Raw genomic sequence first — 21,592 nt, 5'->3', positions numbered from 1 at the left:
TAATCAGAAAGGACAGATTAATCATTATAAGTCAATGAAGCATCTTCCCTCTGTAGCCTACTACCCAGACGCCTGCTTGTGAGTCACAACATGGGGAGGACTGTGACACAAACATTCACATGTGAATCCATCTCTCAAAAATGTCCTGTACCTTTTGGTTGAGTGAGTTTGTGGTAAACACGGAGCCCTCTGGTATTCCCCAGGCTGGCCATTGTCCTGCTCTCCGCTGTCATGTTGAACCTGTGGATCTGTAGCAGCTCCACGCTGGAACTCCCTTTGGAGGAGTCAGAGTGGGTAGCATAGAGATAGTCCTCAAACACGGCTAATGAATAAATATAAGTCACCTGGAAAACAAGAAGACTCATGTTTAGAACATTAACTTCATCCCTGAGGGGAAAAAAGAGGTAAAACCAGCTGAGAAAACAATACAAATGTGTAATAATATTTTAATTAATCATGCAACAATCATGACGGCGACAGGAGAGCGTGGTAAAGCTGTCTGTACATTTGGCATGCCAGACGGGATCACAAAATGGACTCCACAGGGAGGCCTATGGCCCTGACACACAGCCTCCACGCTACATTTAGCAGGCTGACACCCACAGTGACATGGCCGGATGAGCCGTATTCACAGGAAGTACAACACCTTAACTTCAGGGGCACTGAGAAACATGCAGGAGAATAATTAAATAAATAAAAATCTATTCAACCGTCTCTCTCTATGGATTTGACTAGAGATGTCCCGATCCGATCACGTGATCGGGGATCGGAGCCGATCACGTGATTTTCAAAATATCGGAATCGGGAGAAAAAAATCGGGGATCGGGATTTTTTTTATTTTTTTTTTTATAAAATATATATTTTTTTTTTATTTATTTAATGTTACAAAACAAAAATGACCATGTTCACGTCTTAAAGTCATCCTGAGGCCTTAGTTTTGGTTTGAAATTACACATCATGTATGTGTTGCTTCTTTTGGGCTTGTTTTCAGACCTGGTTGCTTATTTCTCTCAAATCTGTCAACAGAGTGGGCGCAGTGTCTAATAGTAGCAGTAAGCTAACGAGAGGCTACATTCAGCTGGTGACTCGGGAGTCGGGACAGAGTAAATGTCAGGAGTTTGGAAGTATTATAAAATTGAAAGTGAAGGCAGTGTAACAGCCAGATGCAATGTTTGCAAGGCGGAGGTTCCGCGTAGTGGAAAGAACAGAGCTACGTTCAACACAACCAATCTAATACGCCACCTGAGAAACAAACACCAACAACAACACAACGAGTAGGCTACACAGCGGCCACTCAGGTAACGGCACTGAAACAACCGACACTTTCAGAGACTTTTAAAAGGAAAGAGAAACTGCCTCAGAACAGTGAAAATGCCAAAAGAATAACAGCCAAGATAGCTGAATTCATCGCGTTGGATGACCAGCCGTTATCTGTTACCTTTTTGTTCTCTTAATGCATTGCATAAAGATCGGATCGGGAAAAATCGGTATCGGCAGATTGTCAAAATCAAATGATCGGAATCGGATCGGGAGCAAAAAAAGGTGATCGGGACATCCCTAGATTTGACCTCACCACTCTACCTTAAAAAACAATCTCACACAAGACTGTGTGATTATTGCACATGAATCTTTGTCTACAGCATGTGTAATGATGAATGCTTGTTGCTGCTTGCTGGATTGAATGTGAGGATAGAATCGAGCAAACAGGATAGACATCAAAGGAATAAAGTAAAAGTAGGACTGTGTAATTAACACATTAGAAATTCAATGAAATCATATTTTTGTATCTTTAATTGCCATATTGCTTATCTACAGAATAACAGCAGCATGTAGCCATCGTAAAATATTGAAAGCCTGTCTGAGCATGATTCAACAGTAACAAGCATCCAATATGAGGGGTTGGCAAAATTCAATATGATCAGATTTTGTCTTTAAATTGACATCGAAATGAAATGAATCAAATATGTAGATATCATGATACATCATTCCGAATTCTCTGAAATTGAGAACAACAAGCACATACTAAATTACATTGATCAGAAAATCTGATGTGAAATATTTAAAAAGAATAGAATTTCAACATGATGGTTTTGTTAACATACTCTACCACTTAATGTGATTAAAAACTGGACTATAGTTCAACGAAACCATTGCCTTTACCTCAATGCTCTGTATTTGTTGGAATGCCTGTAAATGTAGTCAATATGTAGCCGGAAATATTTGTCTCTATACAGTATTTGTACTTATTATTATAATTGTAGTTATTATTAATTGAATTACAACAAAACTATAATTTTCATCTGTGGAATATTTGTTCATACAGAAGTTTACAAAAATAAGCCTTAGGATTTGTTCATATGGACTAATTGATTCTAACTTAATTGAATCACCAGAAAACATACTATTTTGAGATAAAAATTGAATTAATATATGAAAGGACCTTTTTCGTGATTTTAGAAGTACAATACATCTATATAAAATGACTGAGGGAATAAAGACACATTTAGATTTTCTGAGCAACCTTTTCTGAGTGCACCTCTCATGTACATATGATCCGCTTCAAATATGAAATCCTGGGACATTTTGAACAGAAAGTACTTGAAATTAGCTTGATTTGAAAAAGTACACAAAATTGCAACTAGTAATCTAGTGAGTTCATCTGTGAGGAAATGTGTTGCCTCTGAACACTGATAATACTGGCTATGATAAAACAAAGTCTATGGAAAAGATGTAGGAAGAAGCTGCATGGCATTTGTCATTGAAGATGCATGATCCTCTCTCTAACGCGGCCACAAGCTAGAGAAGGAGGCAATATTATGCAAAGAACACCTGCATACAAAATAAGGTGTTTCAAATGTACGTTTCCTCCTCATAAAGGGTGAGTATCTAGTCCAAGTTGCTTGAAAGGGCGTTTTAATGAATAGTCATAAACTCTGATGAAAGGCTTCAAGCAGGTACTTTGGGGAACGAGGCTATTGATATGCTCATTTGGAAGACAGCCACACATGTGCCTCGATTCCTTCAATTAAATTAGCCATCTATATTCCCCATTCAATAGACCCTTTTTATAAAAATGACTAGTGAATTAAAACAACAACCAGTGAATGTACCACCTGCCTTGCACTGATAAAGCACGGTGCCCTAAATCAGAAAATTAAAAAGCCCCTCTCATGTTACAATTTGGAGTCTCCTAAATGAGACACTAGCGATAGGAGAAGCCAATTGTCTGTTCGGATTCCCAATGACGTTAGTCCACAATGACTCTGTATGATGTGGAGCCCATTAAAGACATAAAGCAGCATTACAATGTAATACATGTAATGTAATACAGTGAAATGTGACACTCACTTGGCTCCCATGAATAATGGTGTGCCTGTTCCTGCCGTTGTAATCCATCACATCGATGTAATCCAGGTAGGCATCTGCCCAGTAAACCAGCTTCTTCACAACATCCAATGCCACAGCTGTGGGCTGCTCAATTTTATAATCCACCAGCCGGGTCCGGTTGGTGCCGTCCATGTTGCAGCGCTCCACCTTGGCCACGTTCCCATAGTCCGTGAAGAAGAGCATTCTACAGAGGGTGGAAGAGTTTCAATCAATATATGGTGTTAGGGATGATGCAAATGTGTAGAGCGAGCAGTGTCATTATTGTCCCCAGATCTTCTTAGACCTTTTACATACAATACAAAAATCATACAAAATACTTTTCCTTGAAGTACACAACTTTTTGTCTGGCTTGTTTATTATGACGGCACATTTGCCTCAAGCCATTTGATAAAAACAGAATGACCCTTTGAACACATAGATCCATTTATGTTAATTCACCTGCAGTTGACTGTTCATTGAACCACTCCGCTGTAAAGTGACTGTACAATCGTAGCTTTGCAACTGCACAAAGGGACGGCAGATTTGTACAGCTTTTAATCTGTTCTTATGTTGAAGCAGAGTCTATGGCGCTGTATAGCAAGACATATACTTAACATTTAAATAAAGTTAAGGGGTGAGGTTTATTATGAAGCTTTTCAAAAAATTAAAACACAACAGCATAGTGTGAGGAATTCATTTAACGGTATGTGTATCTGATCCAACCTTAGTGTCTAATATTACAAGACCTAGCTAACAAACGTAGCCTTCCGATCCAACCTCAGCAGCTGACATTAGCACACCTGGCTAACAAGCTTGCTGGTCCAAACCTAGCGGCTAACATTAGCATACCTGGCCAAGCTTCCCTACAGTCGTAATCTAGTGTTACTTCTGAGGCCAAGATATAGCATATCAACAGGTAATTAAAATGTGTATGTGATTAAAAACTATTCCAGTTGACAACTAGCATGCGGTTTTGGAGCTGGCCTTAAGTGGAAACATAGAGTGAGTTTTTTTGTTTGCCAAAATCATTGGTAAGTCACCATTTACAAAGCTTTTCCTTTTGGAATGTTCAAACGGAAACATACAGTAACAATATACATGGTCAATCAACTGTTTTTTAACCAGGGACCTGTTAGCCTCAGTGTTTTGGTATGATATCATGTAGTCATCCAATGCATATTAAAGAGCACATTTACATTATCCTGGTCTTAAAAATGTCAGACGTGAAATTAAAAATAAATGGAAATTAAGGGCTTTCTTTTGTCCACCGCTCTCCCCAATCAAAGCCCCATTGAATAAAGAATGTGCAATAATTACAAGTGGTAAATATGTGAACCTTATATTTGCTAATTGAATATATGGTGTGACAAAGACATTTAAAAGCATGGCTTCACTGAGAAGAAGTGGCTTTTATAATGGTAGATTTTCTTAAAAATGAAACTATTCTTAAAGGTGGGGTAGGTACTAGCTCGAGTGCGCTAGAATTTGAAAATACACAGCTGGAAGAAATCTGCTACTTCCTTACAGAGCCCCTCCTCCAACACACACAAACGTGCACATGACCAATGAGGGCACGAGATCAGTTTGTGCACAGAGGAAGGCTGACAGGCAGGTAGGCCATCCAGTTATTTTAGCCGGGCCGGCTAAAATGATTGGTCGTGCTTTTTACAGTACTACGGCTTCCACAGATGACATTTTTTCATGGATTTTTTGTCAAAGCACTTCAGATATTCATTGCTATCGGGATGTTAAGAGCACTCCATGGAATATAACAAAAAGTGTATCTCGAGCCGGTTTCTCAAACTTACCTACCCCACCTTTAACAAAAAGTTTTACATTTTGACATAAACTTTGTATTATGTCATCTGCTATAAGGGACCCTACATTTAAAACAATTAAGGAAAATATGATAAGGCATGAATAAAGGTGATACGTAGGATGGTTAAAGTCCATGTCATATTTTAAACATTAAAAGTATTATCTTGAAGTCTGATCTAGCAAAACAGGGGGCAATATGAAACTTTTTTTTACTTTTTTTCCAACTCACCAGTTGTTGGTATTAAACCATTTGCTATGTCCCAATCATCCAGTCCCAAATGTTGCAAGCCAATCTCAAAAGAAAATGAGAGTAGCTATAAAACAGCAGCATAAAACTCCTGCCTGCACATCTCTCTCTCAATTGCGGCTATACACCTGCTGTGGGCCTGCTACAAATGTGAAAAGAATGGCTTCTCAGACACCCAGCTACTTTTTTATTTACACGTACGCTCTTATGGGTAAAGCATTTATGTGGCTTTAGTATCTTTAAAATGTTTCTGATTATGTGATAGTGTTGCTCGAAAAAGGCCCTTGTTCTAACGATCTCAAGACATTATGGCATTATGTTGCTTTCAGCACATTCATTATCAGTGCCAACTGCATGCTACCTTACATCAAATGATCTTGAATGAGAATCACAGAAATGCTTAAAATGGCTGAAGGAATGGTTAACATGTTGGAGTGAGGTGATGACCCCAAACAGAAATGCTAAACATGATAATATGTTTACATTCATTCTGTTGAAAAAACGCCACAACATTATTCTGTTTCTTTTCGATGGGAACAACGATTTGTGCTGAAAAGTAGTGTTGGAGAATTGCTTCAACCAAGCACACGTTTCTGATTTGAAATACATGCTCCAGGTGGTGCTATGTCACATTTGTTTAAACTCAATCTGCAAATTACAGCAACTTAAAACAGCTACAGGAGTGCTAAAACAAATCAATCATTTCCCTCTTCAATGTGGTATAATACAAATAGCACAACATAAGACAACACAGTATCTCAAACTTAAGTAAGTTCATAAACAGTGCTTAAGGTAATGCACTTTTTCCCCACAGCTGTTACCAAATTAGAGACAACAATGTGAAAATATGATAAAATATAGTTTGCTATGGAGTCTTAGTTTTCCTGAGTGTTTTTTAAAGCTTGCAGGTACTTTAATACAACAGCAAAAGCTGATGTGTGATTGTCCCAAACAAATTATAATGGCATTGTGTTTAAATGTCCAAAAATAATAATGTCAACAAATAAATCACAAGGGCCTCTAAGGACTCATGTCAGTCAGGAGCAAATGTGTAATGAGGTTGAATTCAATAGTTGTTTGTGTCGCAAAATGTGTCACTTTGAAACGATGACAATGATCACAAGCCATTTGCTACCGTTATTAAAAGTTGATATCTGACAATCTTTTCCAAATCTTAACCAAGTTTTCTAATTGTAACCAAGTAGTTCCAGATTGTGAGGGCACTGACTATCAATGCACCAATTCAAAAGAGAAGAACATGAGTCATGTTTTGAAGCAATGACGCACAAAATGTTATGTAATTAATGAAATAAAAAGTATTACCTTCATAGTCTGTCACGTTGTATACTCTATAGTACAACTCACTGGTGCTTTTACAAAATATAATACAAATAGTCAAGGCACTATGTAAAAAGAGTTGAGAATAAATGTTAATTAAAACATGATACAAAAAAAGAACGTCTGAAAATGGCCAGTTAAGGCTGCTTCTATGGGTGCATAGCAGCTCTGTAACCTGGAGGCAAAGGCAATAAAAGCAGCATTTTGCATTTGCTTGTTGTAATTTGAGGACATTTAGAAGGCATCCTGCAGAGGACCTCAGGGTGTTGAGTAGACATAAAGTGATAGACAATGTGTGATGCGCTGAGGAGCCAAAGCATTTACTACCTCAAAAGAACGCGTGGAGGGAGGAAAATCTATTCTGAAAGACACAGGGAGCCAGCGGAATGTAAGAAAAACACTGTGCGGCCATGGGAAACAGGTGCTACGTGTAGTGTAATTTGTTTCTGACAATATGGACTGAATCACAGCAGACAAATAACTGAAATGCCTTTTAACTCATGGTCACTTTAAGTATTGAAAAGTGCTCAGGTCTGTAGGTACAGTAATTAACATGGAAGACTTGCCACACTGTCTTGCTGCGGTTGTGAAGACGGAGCTCCAACAACCGCCAATGATAACGAGCTTCACCGCAACGGGAAGCCGACTTAATCTGCTCGAGTCAAGCCAGGGGGAGAGATGGGCTGCCCTTTGAACCCGAGACCAGGCTGTGCTAAAAAACGGTCAGAGTCAGCAAGAAACCCAGCTCCCCGAACAGGTGCACCTTCACATACTGTAGCATACAAATGATAGCTTTCTGGGATCAGGATGGTGCTGATGCTGTACTTGTGCATTCCGGAGTTATATCGAGATCCACGTTAGATTATTGACATTTATGTTAAAAAAAGCGCGTGAGACCAGTGAAAAACAGTATTGGCCTTACAATTAAATGGAATAGACTCTTACAACTGACTATGAAAGACATACACTCAAAGTTGTTATTCTTGTTGACTATTTCATACAGCAGCGGCAGGAAATACATTCCTTCAGCCACTTTGTTCAATGTTGTCGTTTTGACCTTAATTTAACAACAAAACAACTATTATAGAAGTCAAGGACGCTGACATTGTGAACAATTATCGGTATCTGCTATTTGTACATTTGAAAACAAATAGAGATGCAACCAGAGTATGGCAAAAACATTTTCTCTTAAAAGAAATGTAACAGTTGTCTTTACTTTGATGTTCTTATTTAGAATAGTTTTCAAATATAATTCTGCAAACATTCTAAATAATAATTTAACATTTTGTTTACAATGGCAGTGGTTTGGAGGATGTATATTGTATGTTGTATGCAATTGTACAGTCTAAGATACACAATACATTTAATGTATAATACAACAAATGTGAAACTAACTGTCTTCCACCCAAGGTGTTTGTACAAGCAGCATACAGTATAAGGAGCCTTATTCCTGTTTGTATCAATCAGGCATAGTGACATTGTATAAAGAGCGACAAGTCTGCATAGGGCGACAGGACAAACACAGAACTTTCACCAAAAGTTAAGTTATTAAATGTATTGATATGTGCTTAGGTCATGTTACGCACTGACGTCCCATCAGTAAGGTCAGCAATATCACAGAATAACTTATTTTAATAAAAACTATAATCTCTGTTAAGCAATAATTTGTTTTGTCTTTACCCAACCAATTAGTTTTGTTGAGTAAATTGCCTGTTTCACATTTTTGAATTTGTGACATTATGCTCATGTGTATACTATATGGTAGGGCTGTGCGATTATGGCAAAAATCATAATCACGATTATTTGGGTGAATAATTGATATCACGATTATTTTGACGATTATTCATTGACCATTTATTGAACTTTAAAACAAATAATATGTTACCAATAAACAAGATCAACAAATATGTTGGAGCACACTTCCAAAACCATACTAAACATATATTATTAATATGATAAATAAAAATAAATTAGACCAAAATAAATTAAATCAAATATGATTCAGTGCACTGTCACAACCTACTGAAAACTCCTTAACATAGCCAACATTTTGGTAAAACATATTCAACATATTCCACTCAGTTAAACGTTGAAGGCCGTCATTGTCCAGAAGTAACAGGAAATAAATGTTGAACTACAATTTAAGACCAAATAAAAATGTTTAGGCCACCATGTCAAATGCTGGTAGGGCTGCTCATGTCATCTCTTAAAGATTGTTCGCTAGAAACACCAGCCTGTTTACATGGTCTGGTTTCAGAGATGAGCGCAGGCAGGTGACGATATTGCCACCTGTACTGAAGACCCTCAGCCACGCCCCGACACATGGGGTGACGCCGGCCAATCACAAAGCTTTGATGCGTTCAAGTGCATTATTCTGGCACAGGAAGATTATGTTACAGGACATAAAACAGAATATTGTTGTTCTATTTTTAGACACATCTCGCGAGCGACTGGTTGGGCACCCCTGGGCTAGACCATAGGTCTGTTGTGGTAGCAAAGTAGTCAGCTGAAGCCACATCTCTCTCAACTTCCCCACGGCATTTGTCATATAGTGCAGGCAGCGCAGACCTGCTGAAATAATACCGAGTCGGCATCGCGTAACGCTTGTCCAACGTGTTGACAAGTTGCTTACAGCCCTGGTTGCTAACAGTGCTAACTGGGCACATATCTTTAGCGATGTGGAATGTAATGGCAAAGTACTTGCAAATAGTGGAAATAGTTGTACCCTTCTTTTTAACGAGTTGCTGCTCTTGTTCTGACATCTTCGCTCGCGCTGAACACTCACAACACATGTCACTCCCACGTGGCCGAGTGGGCTTTTAGGGAGGGGTGAAAGCGCACCCAGCAAAATAATCGTATTTTGTCAATTATGCTGTTTTCATAATCGTCGCAAACCATAATCGTAATCGCGATTAAAATACGATTAATTGCACAGCCCTACTATATGGTTAAAAAAAGTATGGTTTTCTCTCATACTGCCTGTTTCAGAGAGCCAATTCAGCTCTGATTGGTGTTACATATTGCCCCTTTCACACCAACGCGTTTTCAGCTCCGGCTCTGAGCCTGAAAAGTACCGGTTTTTCCTGTTCACACCGCAGAGGCGCCGCCTCTTAGCTCCGGAATCCGGTTCACTTCCGGCTCCAAAAAATTGTCGGAGCTAAGAGGCGGCGTCGCTTACATTGATTGATTGAATTGATTGATTGAAAAGTTTATTAACAGCTTGTATATTGGGTACAGTACAGTACAGCTCAAAACATACAATTGTTAAGGGGATGCAGACCAGAGAAAAACTTTCGTCTTGTTTACATCAGGGTCCCCCATTTCCAATTCATCATGTCATTTAAGACATATAAGACATATTTGACATATTTGACATACAGATGGCTTATTTACAATTTAGATACAGGTGGTTTTTTTTACATACAGATTGCTTGTTTACAATTTTCATTTTAGATTTCGTTCTAATACATCCTAACCGGACATTTAAGACATACCAAGTCTACAGATATACAGTTAGTAACAGAGTCCTAAAATGCGAGTATATACATAGATGGGGGGGGGGGGAAGCTGTCCATTGAACGACAGGTTGAGATTTGTACCATTACCGGGGCCAGTTTTGCAATGCTCTCCCCCGAAGGTGCTCTTTAAGAGAGGTTTTGAAGGTAAGTATAGTTTTACTTTCCTTTACAGTTGTGGGAAGAGCGTTCCACCTTGATGTGGCATAATTGCGAAACGTGTATTCCCCCTTTTTTGTGCCAAATCTGGGTTTCACATGATTTGTGGAGCTCCCTCTGGTGTTATGATCATGGTATTCCTTGACCTTTGGGAATAATTTTGAACTTGTACATGGGTACCATAGAGGTGTAGTGGATCTTGTAGACCAGGCCCATTGCAAGTAGCTGTACTCTGTCGTCTACTCTAAGCCATCCTAGGTTGTCAAAGTGGGCAGAGGTGAGGTGGGTTCTAGATGAAAGGTCAAGCAGTAGTCTGACCAGTTTATTTTGCGATGTTTGAAGTTTTATTTTTAGCGCCTTGGAGGTGCTATGGTACCATGACGTGCAAGCATAGTCATAGTACCCTTGAATGAGTGCTCCTGCCAGAGTTTTCAGGGTGTTTTTGTTTACCAGAGAGGAGATCCGGTATAGGAATCTAGTTCTTTGATTGACTTTTTTTATTACATTGGATGCCATTTTGTCACAGGAGAGGTTTGCCTCAAGAATAGATCCTAGGTATGTAATTTCCTTCTTACTTGTGACAATAATGTCGCCCACTGCAACTGAGAAGTCGTCGGATTTGCTGAGATTATGTTTCGAACCGAAGAGAATGGACTCTGTTTTACCAAGGTGTAATGATAATTTATTATCGGCGAGCCAGGTGCAGATTCTGCCGAGCTCGGAGCTGAGGGTTTTTTCAACCTGCAACCCGTTCCTGCCAGAGACCAGCAGGGCTGAGTCGTCCACGAACAGGAACAAGTTGCAGTCACATGCTGATGACATGTCATTTACATAAATTAGGAACAGTAACGGACCTAATATGCTTCCTTGTGGAACACCACAGCTCACTGGGAGGGGGGGGGGACAGAGTACCGTTTACCTCCACCATCTGTTCTCTCCCCTCCAGGTAGGATTGCATCCAGCTCACCGATAGTTTATCAAAACCAATTGCTTTTAGCTTGTCAATCAGAATGGGGTGATTGACAGTGTCGAAAGCCTTTTGTAGGTCCAGCATCACCATGCCGCAGTACTTGCTCTCGTCCACCTCTTGTTTGATGTGGTCGCTCAAATAAAGAAGGCATGTGTCAGTGGAGTGGGATGTTCTAAAGCCAGATTGAAATTCATAGATTAGTTTATTTTCCGCGAGGTACTTTTTGACCTGTTCATATACTATTTTTTCCATGACTTTCGAGATGGAGGTAAGTATAGAAACAGGGCGGTAGTTGCCTGGGTCCAATTTGCTGCCCTTTTTGTGCAGGGGGGTTACTCTTGCAATTTTGAAGTCTTTGGGTACTTTTCCCTGTTTTATGGAGAGGTTAATTATGTGAGCTATGACTGGTGAGATGGCGGTTGCTGTGTCTCTGAGGAATTTGGAGGGGATATTGTCGTGGCCAGTGGCCTTGTTAGGTTGGAGGGCGCTCAGTTTAATGAGTACCTCTGCTGTTGTTACCCTTGCTAGACTGAAATCATCTTTGCGTACCCCTAGGTTTTTGTAGTAGGTCATGATGTGATCTACTCCAAAAAGCCCTGAGTGGGAGGGTCATTTATTTACAAGAGTTGTGGCTATGTTTGTGAAAAAAATGTTCAAGTACTTGGCCACATCCAGTTTGTCTGTGATGAGCCTGTTATCTGTCTTTATGTTTAAGTTAGAAAATCTCGTTTTTAGTTTTTTACTGCAGCCAAGCTGGTTATTGAGTAATTTCCAAAGTTCACGGGGTTTATTTTTGTTTTCCTCAGTTTTGACATTGATGAAATTATTTTTGGCAGTTTTGATCATGGAGCTTACGTCATTTCTTAGTCTGTTTCTTTCAATTTTGAGTTCAGTCACGTGGGCCTGGAGTTCACTGCTCGTGCTTTTGGAAAGCATTGACTGACTTTTATGAAACTCAGAGCATTTTTTGTCTCTGGTTTTCATGGCGGTCAGTATGCCGGAGTGCATCCACGGCTCAGCGCGATTTTTTACCCTGGTTGTTCTTAGGGGGGCCAAATCATTGAGTATTGCAGAGAATTTGTTTTTCTCTCTTACGTCGAGGCAGGGGCAGGGGCATGGGCGGGATCAACCTCCTGAACAACAAAATGCCTGCGTGTGATGTTTGTAAAGTTCCAAGTAAAGTCGTCCCTTGTAAAGTCGTCCGATGCCTTCCATTTTGTTTCGTAAGAGGATAACCAAAGCGAACAGCGCTTCAATACAATCGGCCATTGTTGTTGTTGTTGTCGATGTGAGGGATTTCCGCGCGGTTTGGATTTTATGAAGCAGGCACGTAAACGGTGACGTCATGACGCAGCAGCGGCAGCTCTGGGCGTTGTGAACAGAGCGGGAGCAGAAAAGGGAAACCGGAGCTGAACCAGAAAAGCTCCCGCTCGTAGCTAGAAAGGGAAAAGCGCTGGTGTGAAAGCCGCAATAGATGTCACAATGTTATGGAAGTAAACATTCAATGCATTTCAGGCAGGGGGGGGGAGTGTGTGGGAGATTTGGGATTGTAGCATATGAAGACCGCATTTACATCCACATACACCTATATATTACACTACATGAAAGGGATAACCTTTTTCTATTGCGCCAGGAGGTTGACATTTTTGGGTTTTAGTGAAAACAACTCAACAACCATTAAACAGATTGCTGTACAAATCGGGGAAACCTACATTTATGGTCACAAAAGGAAAATGGTAATAACCATGCTGATACATTCATGTTTAAACTGGAACCATTTTGAGGGCAAAATGATAGCTGGTCTAATACTCGTATGATTTTCTATGAGGGAACACCAAAAAACGAAAGATTTAAAAAAAACTTGACAACGTTACACAGAACATAATTCAGACAGCTATTATGTTTTACCCAAAACACACTGTCGAAACAAATGGGTTATTGTATTTAAAACAACATTTCCAGGGGATAGGGTTGACTCTGTGGCATTGTGCAGAATCTTGATTCTTGCACACATGAGTGAAACCTTCATATTTCATTTTTAAATCATCCAGGCCTCAGTAATCTTTTTGAAAAAACAGATTACAATCTTTCCAGTCCCTGATGCGCACGGTACATGGTGTACACCTTTAAAATAGGACTCACATATAGCTTGAATTTTAGCTGATGAACGCACCATACCATCAATCAAAGTCTCCTCCACAAAAGCTTTTGAAAAAGAAAGAAGAAAGGGTTATCCATCAAAAGGCTTTCCCGTGGCAAAGTACAAATGCCTCATCTGATAATAAGAAAGGCAGGGAGAGAATCAAACAAGAATGAAAATGGAGTGCCAAACCGGGGCATATTCTATAAACACTGTTCCTCACACTTTTCTGCTCTCTCACACCTCCCTGATTCCTTTTGTTTTCACTCCATTGCTCCAGGCTGACAGACCTATCTCAGACTCGCTTTTTGTCAGAACCAACCATAGCAATATCTCCCCAATTAGAGAGCTAGGAAAACTTCTGTGTCTTATATTGTCAATCTACTATAGCCAGCAGCCTGCATGTCCAGCTCCCTTGTGGGCTGGACGGCTCTTTATCCATACAACCATCCCTCTAGACACACAACGGAATGGGCGCTTATGTGGGTGTGAGTCATGTGTGATTACAGCAAATCTACTGAAAAACAAACCGTACTTATATTGTATCTAAAGGTGACTCAAAAGGAGCAAGCTAAACTTTAATCTCTAAGGTATTGTTTATTTTCTATAAGCCATATTGCTTTCCAACGGCTGACCAGCATTTAATGAGAACAAAAAGACGCTGCCAACCGCATACGAAGCGTCCACGTCATTAAGAAACCAGCAGCTAATTATTTTGATTAGAGCCAATGGTTCATGGTGGGAACACAAGCTGTTAAATAAAGCACAATATATAAACAGCAGTTCTACATCAGTAATATAGCTTAAATAAAATGATGACGTGTTAGGATGCAGAACACACATTATCTTTGCCTTATATGGAATAAGTAACAGTTTTATCACAACTTGTGTAGAGCAGCAACATGCTACCTTTGTTATTTGTATTGAGGCGGACTGTACCACAAACGTCAGCAAATGTGTATCACTGCCATTAGACCATTGTATTATATCAGAAATAACTGATCCCAAATGTTTAATTTGTTTTGTCACAGCATCGCACTGCACATGAGTTAAAAATGTATAGAAAAATAAAATAAAAAGTAGAAAGTGTCCCATATGTTATAGTACTACAAATAAAATGAGTATCATTGTTATGGGTCTGGTATATATTATATTATATTTCATTATATCATATCATGATATATTTCATTAAACCATATTATGATACGATATTTTAGATAAACTTCATCCCAAATTAGGAATGTGTTGTGTGTTAGAAGGTGCAAAAAAATGAATAAAATAAAATTGAATAAGATTTAATACAAAATGAACATAAACAGTCAAAAAATGCATATCAACAGGATATATACCAGGATACTATAAATTATGAACATATATATATACTATTACTGCTTATTAGAAAACATGTACTGTTATATAACATTACTTTATGCAAGCAATTTATTTAATTTATGTTTGTTCATTTTGTTTTCATGCATGATGACACACGTGCAATAAAAAAAGTTCAGTGTGACTGTCAACCACATGCTGTAACTGTTTTAGTTTTCACTCCGAGCATTGTGGGGATATTTCTAACTCCACAGTTGCTCGGCTTTTGTGTGATCTCTACAGAGACAAAAATCCTGTAATGGAAAGTCCTGAAGGGGCCTTTTCTACTGAGGGATGTGCGGTGAAATCAGTGAATACAAATGAATGTCTCGGCAGTAGAAGCTGTCTGGAGCGTCACCAGCTATCCGCCAAATTACACAGCTCAAAGAGAGGAGGGCTGAGTCGAAGGACAGGGAATCATTTAATCCCGTCATTGCAACTCACTCACATTCCTCCAGACAAGTCTATTGTATTGCAAAGTGATTTATATTTCTCTTCTCCTTTCCTTATTTTTTCCGCTTTAACAAAAGATGCATGATGATGAATGAGCCTTGCAGTATTCACAGACGCTGCAAAGGCTGCCGAACACTCACCCCATGAGAGGATCCAGAGCGATTCCTTTAGGATTCAGCAGGTCCAGTTGTATGATAGTAACACATGTGTCCCCCCCTTGGTTACAGACAAATATCTTATCATTTGTTGTGTCGACAAAATAAAAGTTGCCTGTTAGCCAGTCAATGGCCATGTGCTCCACATCTGCAATGGCAAAGAAGAGGTTGATTATTGTTTGATAATCCGTATAAAATAACACTTTCAATGATTAGCATAAAAACAGAGAAATTCCCTCTGGTATGAACTTTGGGATTTTAGCCTTTGCAGACCATTCACATGCAAAGAAAACGATATGACATACTACAGTATAGGCAAAACCCCAAAAAGCATAATAGGGCGCTATTATGTTCCTAACCCAGGTCTAAGAATACAGGGTCCTTCATTTCCCATAATGCAACAAACCGTGAGACACAGCATGTATCATACAACAGCTGTGGAAGGCAAACAAGTAGTCTACATGAAGTGTAAACTGATCTTGGAATGTCAAAATGGTGCGGTGCCCCTTTAAATTATACCATGGCCTCTGACAGTTGTGATTGGCTGGCAGGTTTCCTTTATGTTTTTGCAAAGACAGTTAAATCTGACACCTCTGAAGCAGTTTTGAACCTACAGCAATATATAAGGCCTAAAATATGACACAACCCAGTGAATACAATTCACTATTTTTTTTTAAAGGTTTTATATTTCGAAGAATCTGAGATGGAAGAGCTGCAGGGAGGGAAAGAGAGCGGTTTTGATGCAGCAAAGCTGGCGTCAGTTTGAAGGACAGCTGTAGGGGAAAGGTGAGCAGCCAAAACCACTGAGGCTAACCTGCCTTCAACCGCACAGATAATGAAGAGCTATAGAGAGCTCAAAGGTAATAGAAAAAACGATGAGAGCTAGAGAAAGAAAGAGGGATGGGCACGTGTTTGTGAGAGAGTTGTGTGTATCTCATCTCCTCTAGTAGGGGAGTGTTCATGATTTAAGAGCAGATCATTACTCAAATGAATCTAAACAAGTAAATAAATGAACAAGCAGTTTGTACAATGAGAGAAGAAACTATCAAAAAACCTACGTTGCAGACTTTGTTGTGTTCTTATTTCCCGTTCCCGTGTGAATCCACGCAGATTCCTGGTTTCAGCACAGCGGAGCTGCCCAGAGGATTCTGTAGAAAGGACCCAGCACACACTCTCCTGGTTGTGTTGGAAATCCAATGCCAGTGTTCCATTTGCACTTAGAGACCTCAGGGGCTGGAGGCCTGTTCCATTTAGATGGGTGATGATAATACGATCTGAACCGCCAATGAGAAGCATCGGACGGCTGTCACCAGGATCTGGAGTGAGGGGGAAAACATGGAAGGTATTAACAAGGAAAGATTTAATTTATAAAAAAGTAACGAAAGTACAAACAAATGGTACAATTGTAATAGTGGCTGAAGAAGCACCCAAACAATCAAAAATATGTTATCAGAGCTGATTGATTTGAACAATAACACCAAATGTGGAACTTAATTAAATCCAGGACAGTCCAAAATACAAATAAGGTACTTTAGGGGCTTAATTGAGCGTTCATATTCTCATTGATTGATTGATTGATCTACTATTCACCCCCAGGATCTTATTCAGCCCTTTTCCCCCACAAGTTCAAGTCAAGAACATACATCAGAATGCCTGCTCACAGACCTGCTTCCCATTATCCTTTCTGAATAAATGTTTAGTAGTCATACATGTTTCTCCCACACTAGGGGGTAAATTGGGTTTGACCAAGCTCTCTGTGTGAAGCCATAGCTGATGTGGCCATAATGGCAGGGTTTTTTTTTTCAGCACAGACCATCATAAAGTACATATTAAAATGTTTATAATATACAGATATATATTCACATGCTTGTCATATTGAAATGACATGAATTCATCCCTTATTGCAGCCATTTTTTTTCAGAGATGTGTTTGACAGCAGCAGGGGTACACGGGCAAGGTACATAATATTACCATTGTTATTTTCCTCAGTGGATGTTCACTATGAAAGGACAAAGGACTTGTTATTTATATGTACTATAATGTAATATATATGCTAAGATGAATAAAGGAAATTGTTTGACATTTTAATCATGTGCCTGGGAATATTCTACATGTTTCTAATAAATAAAAAGTCTAATGAAAAGACCAAAACCTATAATAATTTGATCCTACAAACTACTGGCCATGTATTAAAATAAACATCAAACGTCCACATGTTACTTTTACATTTGTTATAATAATCTTGGCATTTTATTGTATTTGAGTCAATCCTACATCCACCATCATGCTTTACTGAATACTAGCACAATCACATGAAACATGTATTCATTTGCGGCGAAAAACACACTTTGTTACTCCGGTCTGAAAAAACTTTAATAAAAAAAGTTCAGAGAAAGTACTGTGCTATATTTAAGCAATAGCTCACGACAGGCCGTGGTATATGGTCATTCATTTATATCACAGCTAAGGGGCGTCGGCCCGACAAGAAAGCGTCGACAACCCCCTTAGTGAAGTGAGCTATTGCTTTTATAAAATGGTTACAAAGTGTGGCAATATTAAATAAAAATGCACACTCTTTAATTTAAATAGTTGTTATTAGTAAATAATTATGTTAAAAATAAAATAGTCCCCTCCGTTGCCTTCTGCACAAAACATAGTGTGAGGTGGTTGCTATGCAACAACACTAACAGCTAGCGAACATATTAGACAGAGAGCGTTGATCCATTATTTGGCTATTTATTTACATTCATGTGTATGTTGCCGTTTAATGTGCACCCACTGAAAAACTGTCCGGCATCAGTAGCATGGTTTACGTGGTTACTTGTATAGGTTGAGGTTGTTCTAGGCTGTTGCTTGGCGTGGCGAGAATATTGCTCCACTTTCTCCGGTCCCCGAGATTCGGCTTCCAGTAGCTCTGGAGAGACCTTTCAGACCTGTAGCCACAGAAATGATGACCGTTAATGGTCATCATTTCTCTGCTTTCAAGACCCGCATCAGAAAGCTTTTGAATGGTTTGTTTCGGTTGTTTTCCAGTTGGTCTGTCTGCTCTTCACGTAGCTCTGCATGTCGTCGTTTAGGTGCTTTTTTTTCTGGAGATAGGCACTGCTCAATCCACTCCTCCATAGTAAGGCCACCCTGGAGGTCGAAGTTAACCTTAAATGTTTCCATCTTAAGCTTTGTTAGTTAGTTAGTTTTGTAACGGACGTAATGTAACAGTTGTAACGGTTGTTGCTTTTTCTCAGACGCGGAGGGATACTAACTTGTGAAAAAGTAACTACTATTCTACCCGTGATATACGTTCATTATATCACGGCTAATAACCAATCAGATTGCTTGATTTGACTTATCCGTTTTATAAAAAAAAGTAAATATTTGTGACATTTTGATGATTTGGGTCTTAAGTAGGATCAAATTAAGACTAGAAAACTATAGATACAGCCTAGTGAGTGTAGTCCTTAAAACAAAGTTAATAAAAATACATAATGAGCAGTGACAAGTCTTTTTTCTAGTAATAGAAATATTATTCATACGATTGATGTATTAAATGAGTCCAATAAGGTTATTTTCGGCATCATGCAATATCCCTACACTTCCATGATCTACAGTTTGGCACTTAGCATAAATCAGTGAAGCGCATTATCAAGCAACCAAGAGTGTTGTAGAGTCCCATTTGTGCTAGGAATACAAATAGAATAACAAATAAATTATACCTTTTACTTTCATCTGAACAGAACGCTACGAGATCCAATCAAGACATAAACTCCAAAAAGAACATTTGTTACTGCAGAGTTTTAACTTTAATCTCACATTCAACATGTTATGTTTTTTCATTTCCTGCTGCCCCTCATCTCCTAGCTCTATCTGACATTTATATTCATGAGCTTTTACAACTAATGGTAACCCCATAGTTATCCCTGTACCACTATCGCTCTGCGCTAAATTAATATTAATGCATGCGAGCATTGGGTTCAGTTAAGTTTATGGGTAATCATATTCAGTGTATTCCTGGCAGTCACATTGATTAAAAGCTGCAACAGTGGTGTTCTCTTCGGTTAGGTGTGTCGGGCCTCCAGCTATTTTCAACACGTTCAAAAAGAAATCAGGTTTAATTTATGCTTCACAGAGCAACAGCACCCAAGGTTAAGCTTGTTTATTTAGGGACGGCCACCCACCAAAACACAATACCTCTTATGTTTGTTTTACTTATATTTTTACTCATCGGGACAGATTTGTTAGCAGCATCAGGTAACATAAATCAGGACGACGTTAGGCATTGTCTCCGCACAAAATACTCCAGAATGCTCCCACTTAAAATCTCACGCTCGTTAATTTTATCATTATCCTGGCCTGACCACGTCTGCCCGTTCCTCTGTGGGTGATAGATGTGGTCCCTTCTAAACCACATTAATCTTGCCCTACCAGAGCTAGTAGGTGATGACAAGTTACCGTTCCACTCCCGGTTGAACAGAACCACCTTGTTTATTATTAGAAATGAAACATATGCAGATGATGTTGTTTTCTAAAGCAAGTGTCACCTTGTTTGGCTTTGCAAGAAATCCCGTCAGGCTGCAGGGTGTATCCTTCTGAGCAGCTGCATCTGTATGACCCATAGGTGTTTGTGCAGGTTTGGCTGCATGCGCCATACATGGCACATTCATCATGATCTTATGGGAGAGAAAAAAATGAAGAGAGTCATTTGTAACAAATTAGGTGTGCTCAATCATGACCCAAATACATAAAGTATACTTAATGCAGCCTCACTCTGGCACCTTTGGCATAATTTTCTTTATACGCAATGAGCCTTATTTTGGAGCTGAGGTAAAATGGTCTTTCTCAAACAGTATCAAATTCAGGAAGCTTTGTCAAACCCCTTCCCTCCAGCGTAATTATGCAATGTTGTCGCTGGTATATGTTGTGTGCAGTGTCCAAGTAAGACACTACAGAGGCACCTTTGACAGCAAAATACTGTCTTCGTCGCCGGCTGTCAGAAACAAGGCCTGTGGCGTATATGAAGAATGTAGAGAGGGTGAGAAAGAGACACAGAGAAATGGTGTGCTGTATCAAAGTGTGTATGCATGTGTTTCGGGGTGAAATGCACTGTGCCTGCAAACAGATGGTTTTCATATACCGAGCAGCTCCTGCCTATTCATCTGGAGGAAGTCTGGCCGAGGGTACAGGGGGGGATTGCTGAGGGGAAGAGGGAGGAAAATGAAAGGGGGGGGCTCCATGGAAGAAGGCAGTTATATCCTACCTCTGCAGCTTGTCCCGTCCTCAACGACCTCAAAGCCATCAGCGCAAAAACAGAAGGTGCCGTTTCTCGTCATGACGCACCCGTAGCGGCACCGCAGCTCGTGGCAGGCTGACAGGAGCTCTGCAAGGGGGAAGAGAGGAAAAGTGAGAATTGGAGAAAAAGGAAGGGAAAATGACTTTCTGATTTGGGAAATGACTTTTTCGGCATTTCATCGTGAAGTGACCCTTTCAATCACAACTTCCACTAGGTCTATTGGCGGAAAGAAAATCAGCTTTCACAAGTTTAAATCTGATTTATACAAGGGGTTTCTTTGATTCACAACTCGGAATTGAAAATGGTGATTGTTTTGCAAAACCATTTTCAATCCGGTATTTTCTTTTTTATGTAACTGTTTGATGCAGGATAATTACAGGAGGAAACAACTCAAAGAAATGTCACTGCGTTAATTAGTAAATGTCACAGGATACAGGTAGAGATGAAAAAAGCTCACTTTTGTACTGTAAAGTTGAAAAGACTTTCATGAATTCCATAAACACTCAACCCAAGAATTATTCCGATGAAGACAATTGAAAAACGTCTTACCAGACTTACAATGTAAAGCAATCATTTGACAAATGGATTATCTGTTATTAGTTATCAGGAAGTGCTAGAATTGTCATTTTTCCCAAGTATGTCTGATTTTGGAATGGCGATAACGCTCTGTAAAGCACTAATCTTTGTACACAAAGAAACAAAGGACGACTAATTGTGGCGTGATGAAAGATCTGCAGCATAAATAGCACAAATGGAAGTATAACCCTCGAACAAAGACT

General features: G+C 39.4%; 1 protein-coding gene across 5 annotated transcripts in view; it reads right to left on the bottom strand.

Moving 5' to 3' along the window:
• Positions 1-21,592, bottom strand: part of lrp1bb (low density lipoprotein receptor-related protein 1Bb) — a 326,595-nt gene that overhangs the window by 156,683 nt on the left and 148,320 nt on the right. For 4 of the 5 annotated variants that reach the window (XM_034218589.1, XM_034218591.1, XM_034218593.1 and 1 more), the window contains exons 4-9: positions 20,781-20,900; positions 20,065-20,193; positions 16,588-16,845; positions 15,515-15,677; positions 3,349-3,571; positions 152-344 (exon numbers count right to left, since the gene is read on the bottom strand). In XM_034218589.1, the coding sequence (XP_034074480.1) occupies positions 152-344; positions 3,349-3,571; positions 15,515-15,677; positions 16,588-16,845; positions 20,065-20,193; positions 20,781-20,900 (1,086 nt within the window). Of the gene's footprint in view, positions 1-151; positions 345-505; positions 605-3,348; positions 3,572-15,514; positions 15,678-16,587; positions 16,846-20,064; positions 20,194-20,780; positions 20,901-21,592 lie in introns of those variants that run through there. The other variant, XM_034218594.1, reaches the window with a different exon arrangement.

The sequence above is a fragment of the Gymnodraco acuticeps genome, unplaced genomic scaffold, assembly GCF_902827175.1.
Source record: "Gymnodraco acuticeps unplaced genomic scaffold, fGymAcu1.1, whole genome shotgun sequence".
In the NCBI taxonomy this organism is placed as follows: Eukaryota; Metazoa; Chordata; class Actinopteri; order Perciformes; family Bathydraconidae; genus Gymnodraco; species Gymnodraco acuticeps.
This window is presented reverse-complemented; position numbering and strand designations above follow the sequence as displayed.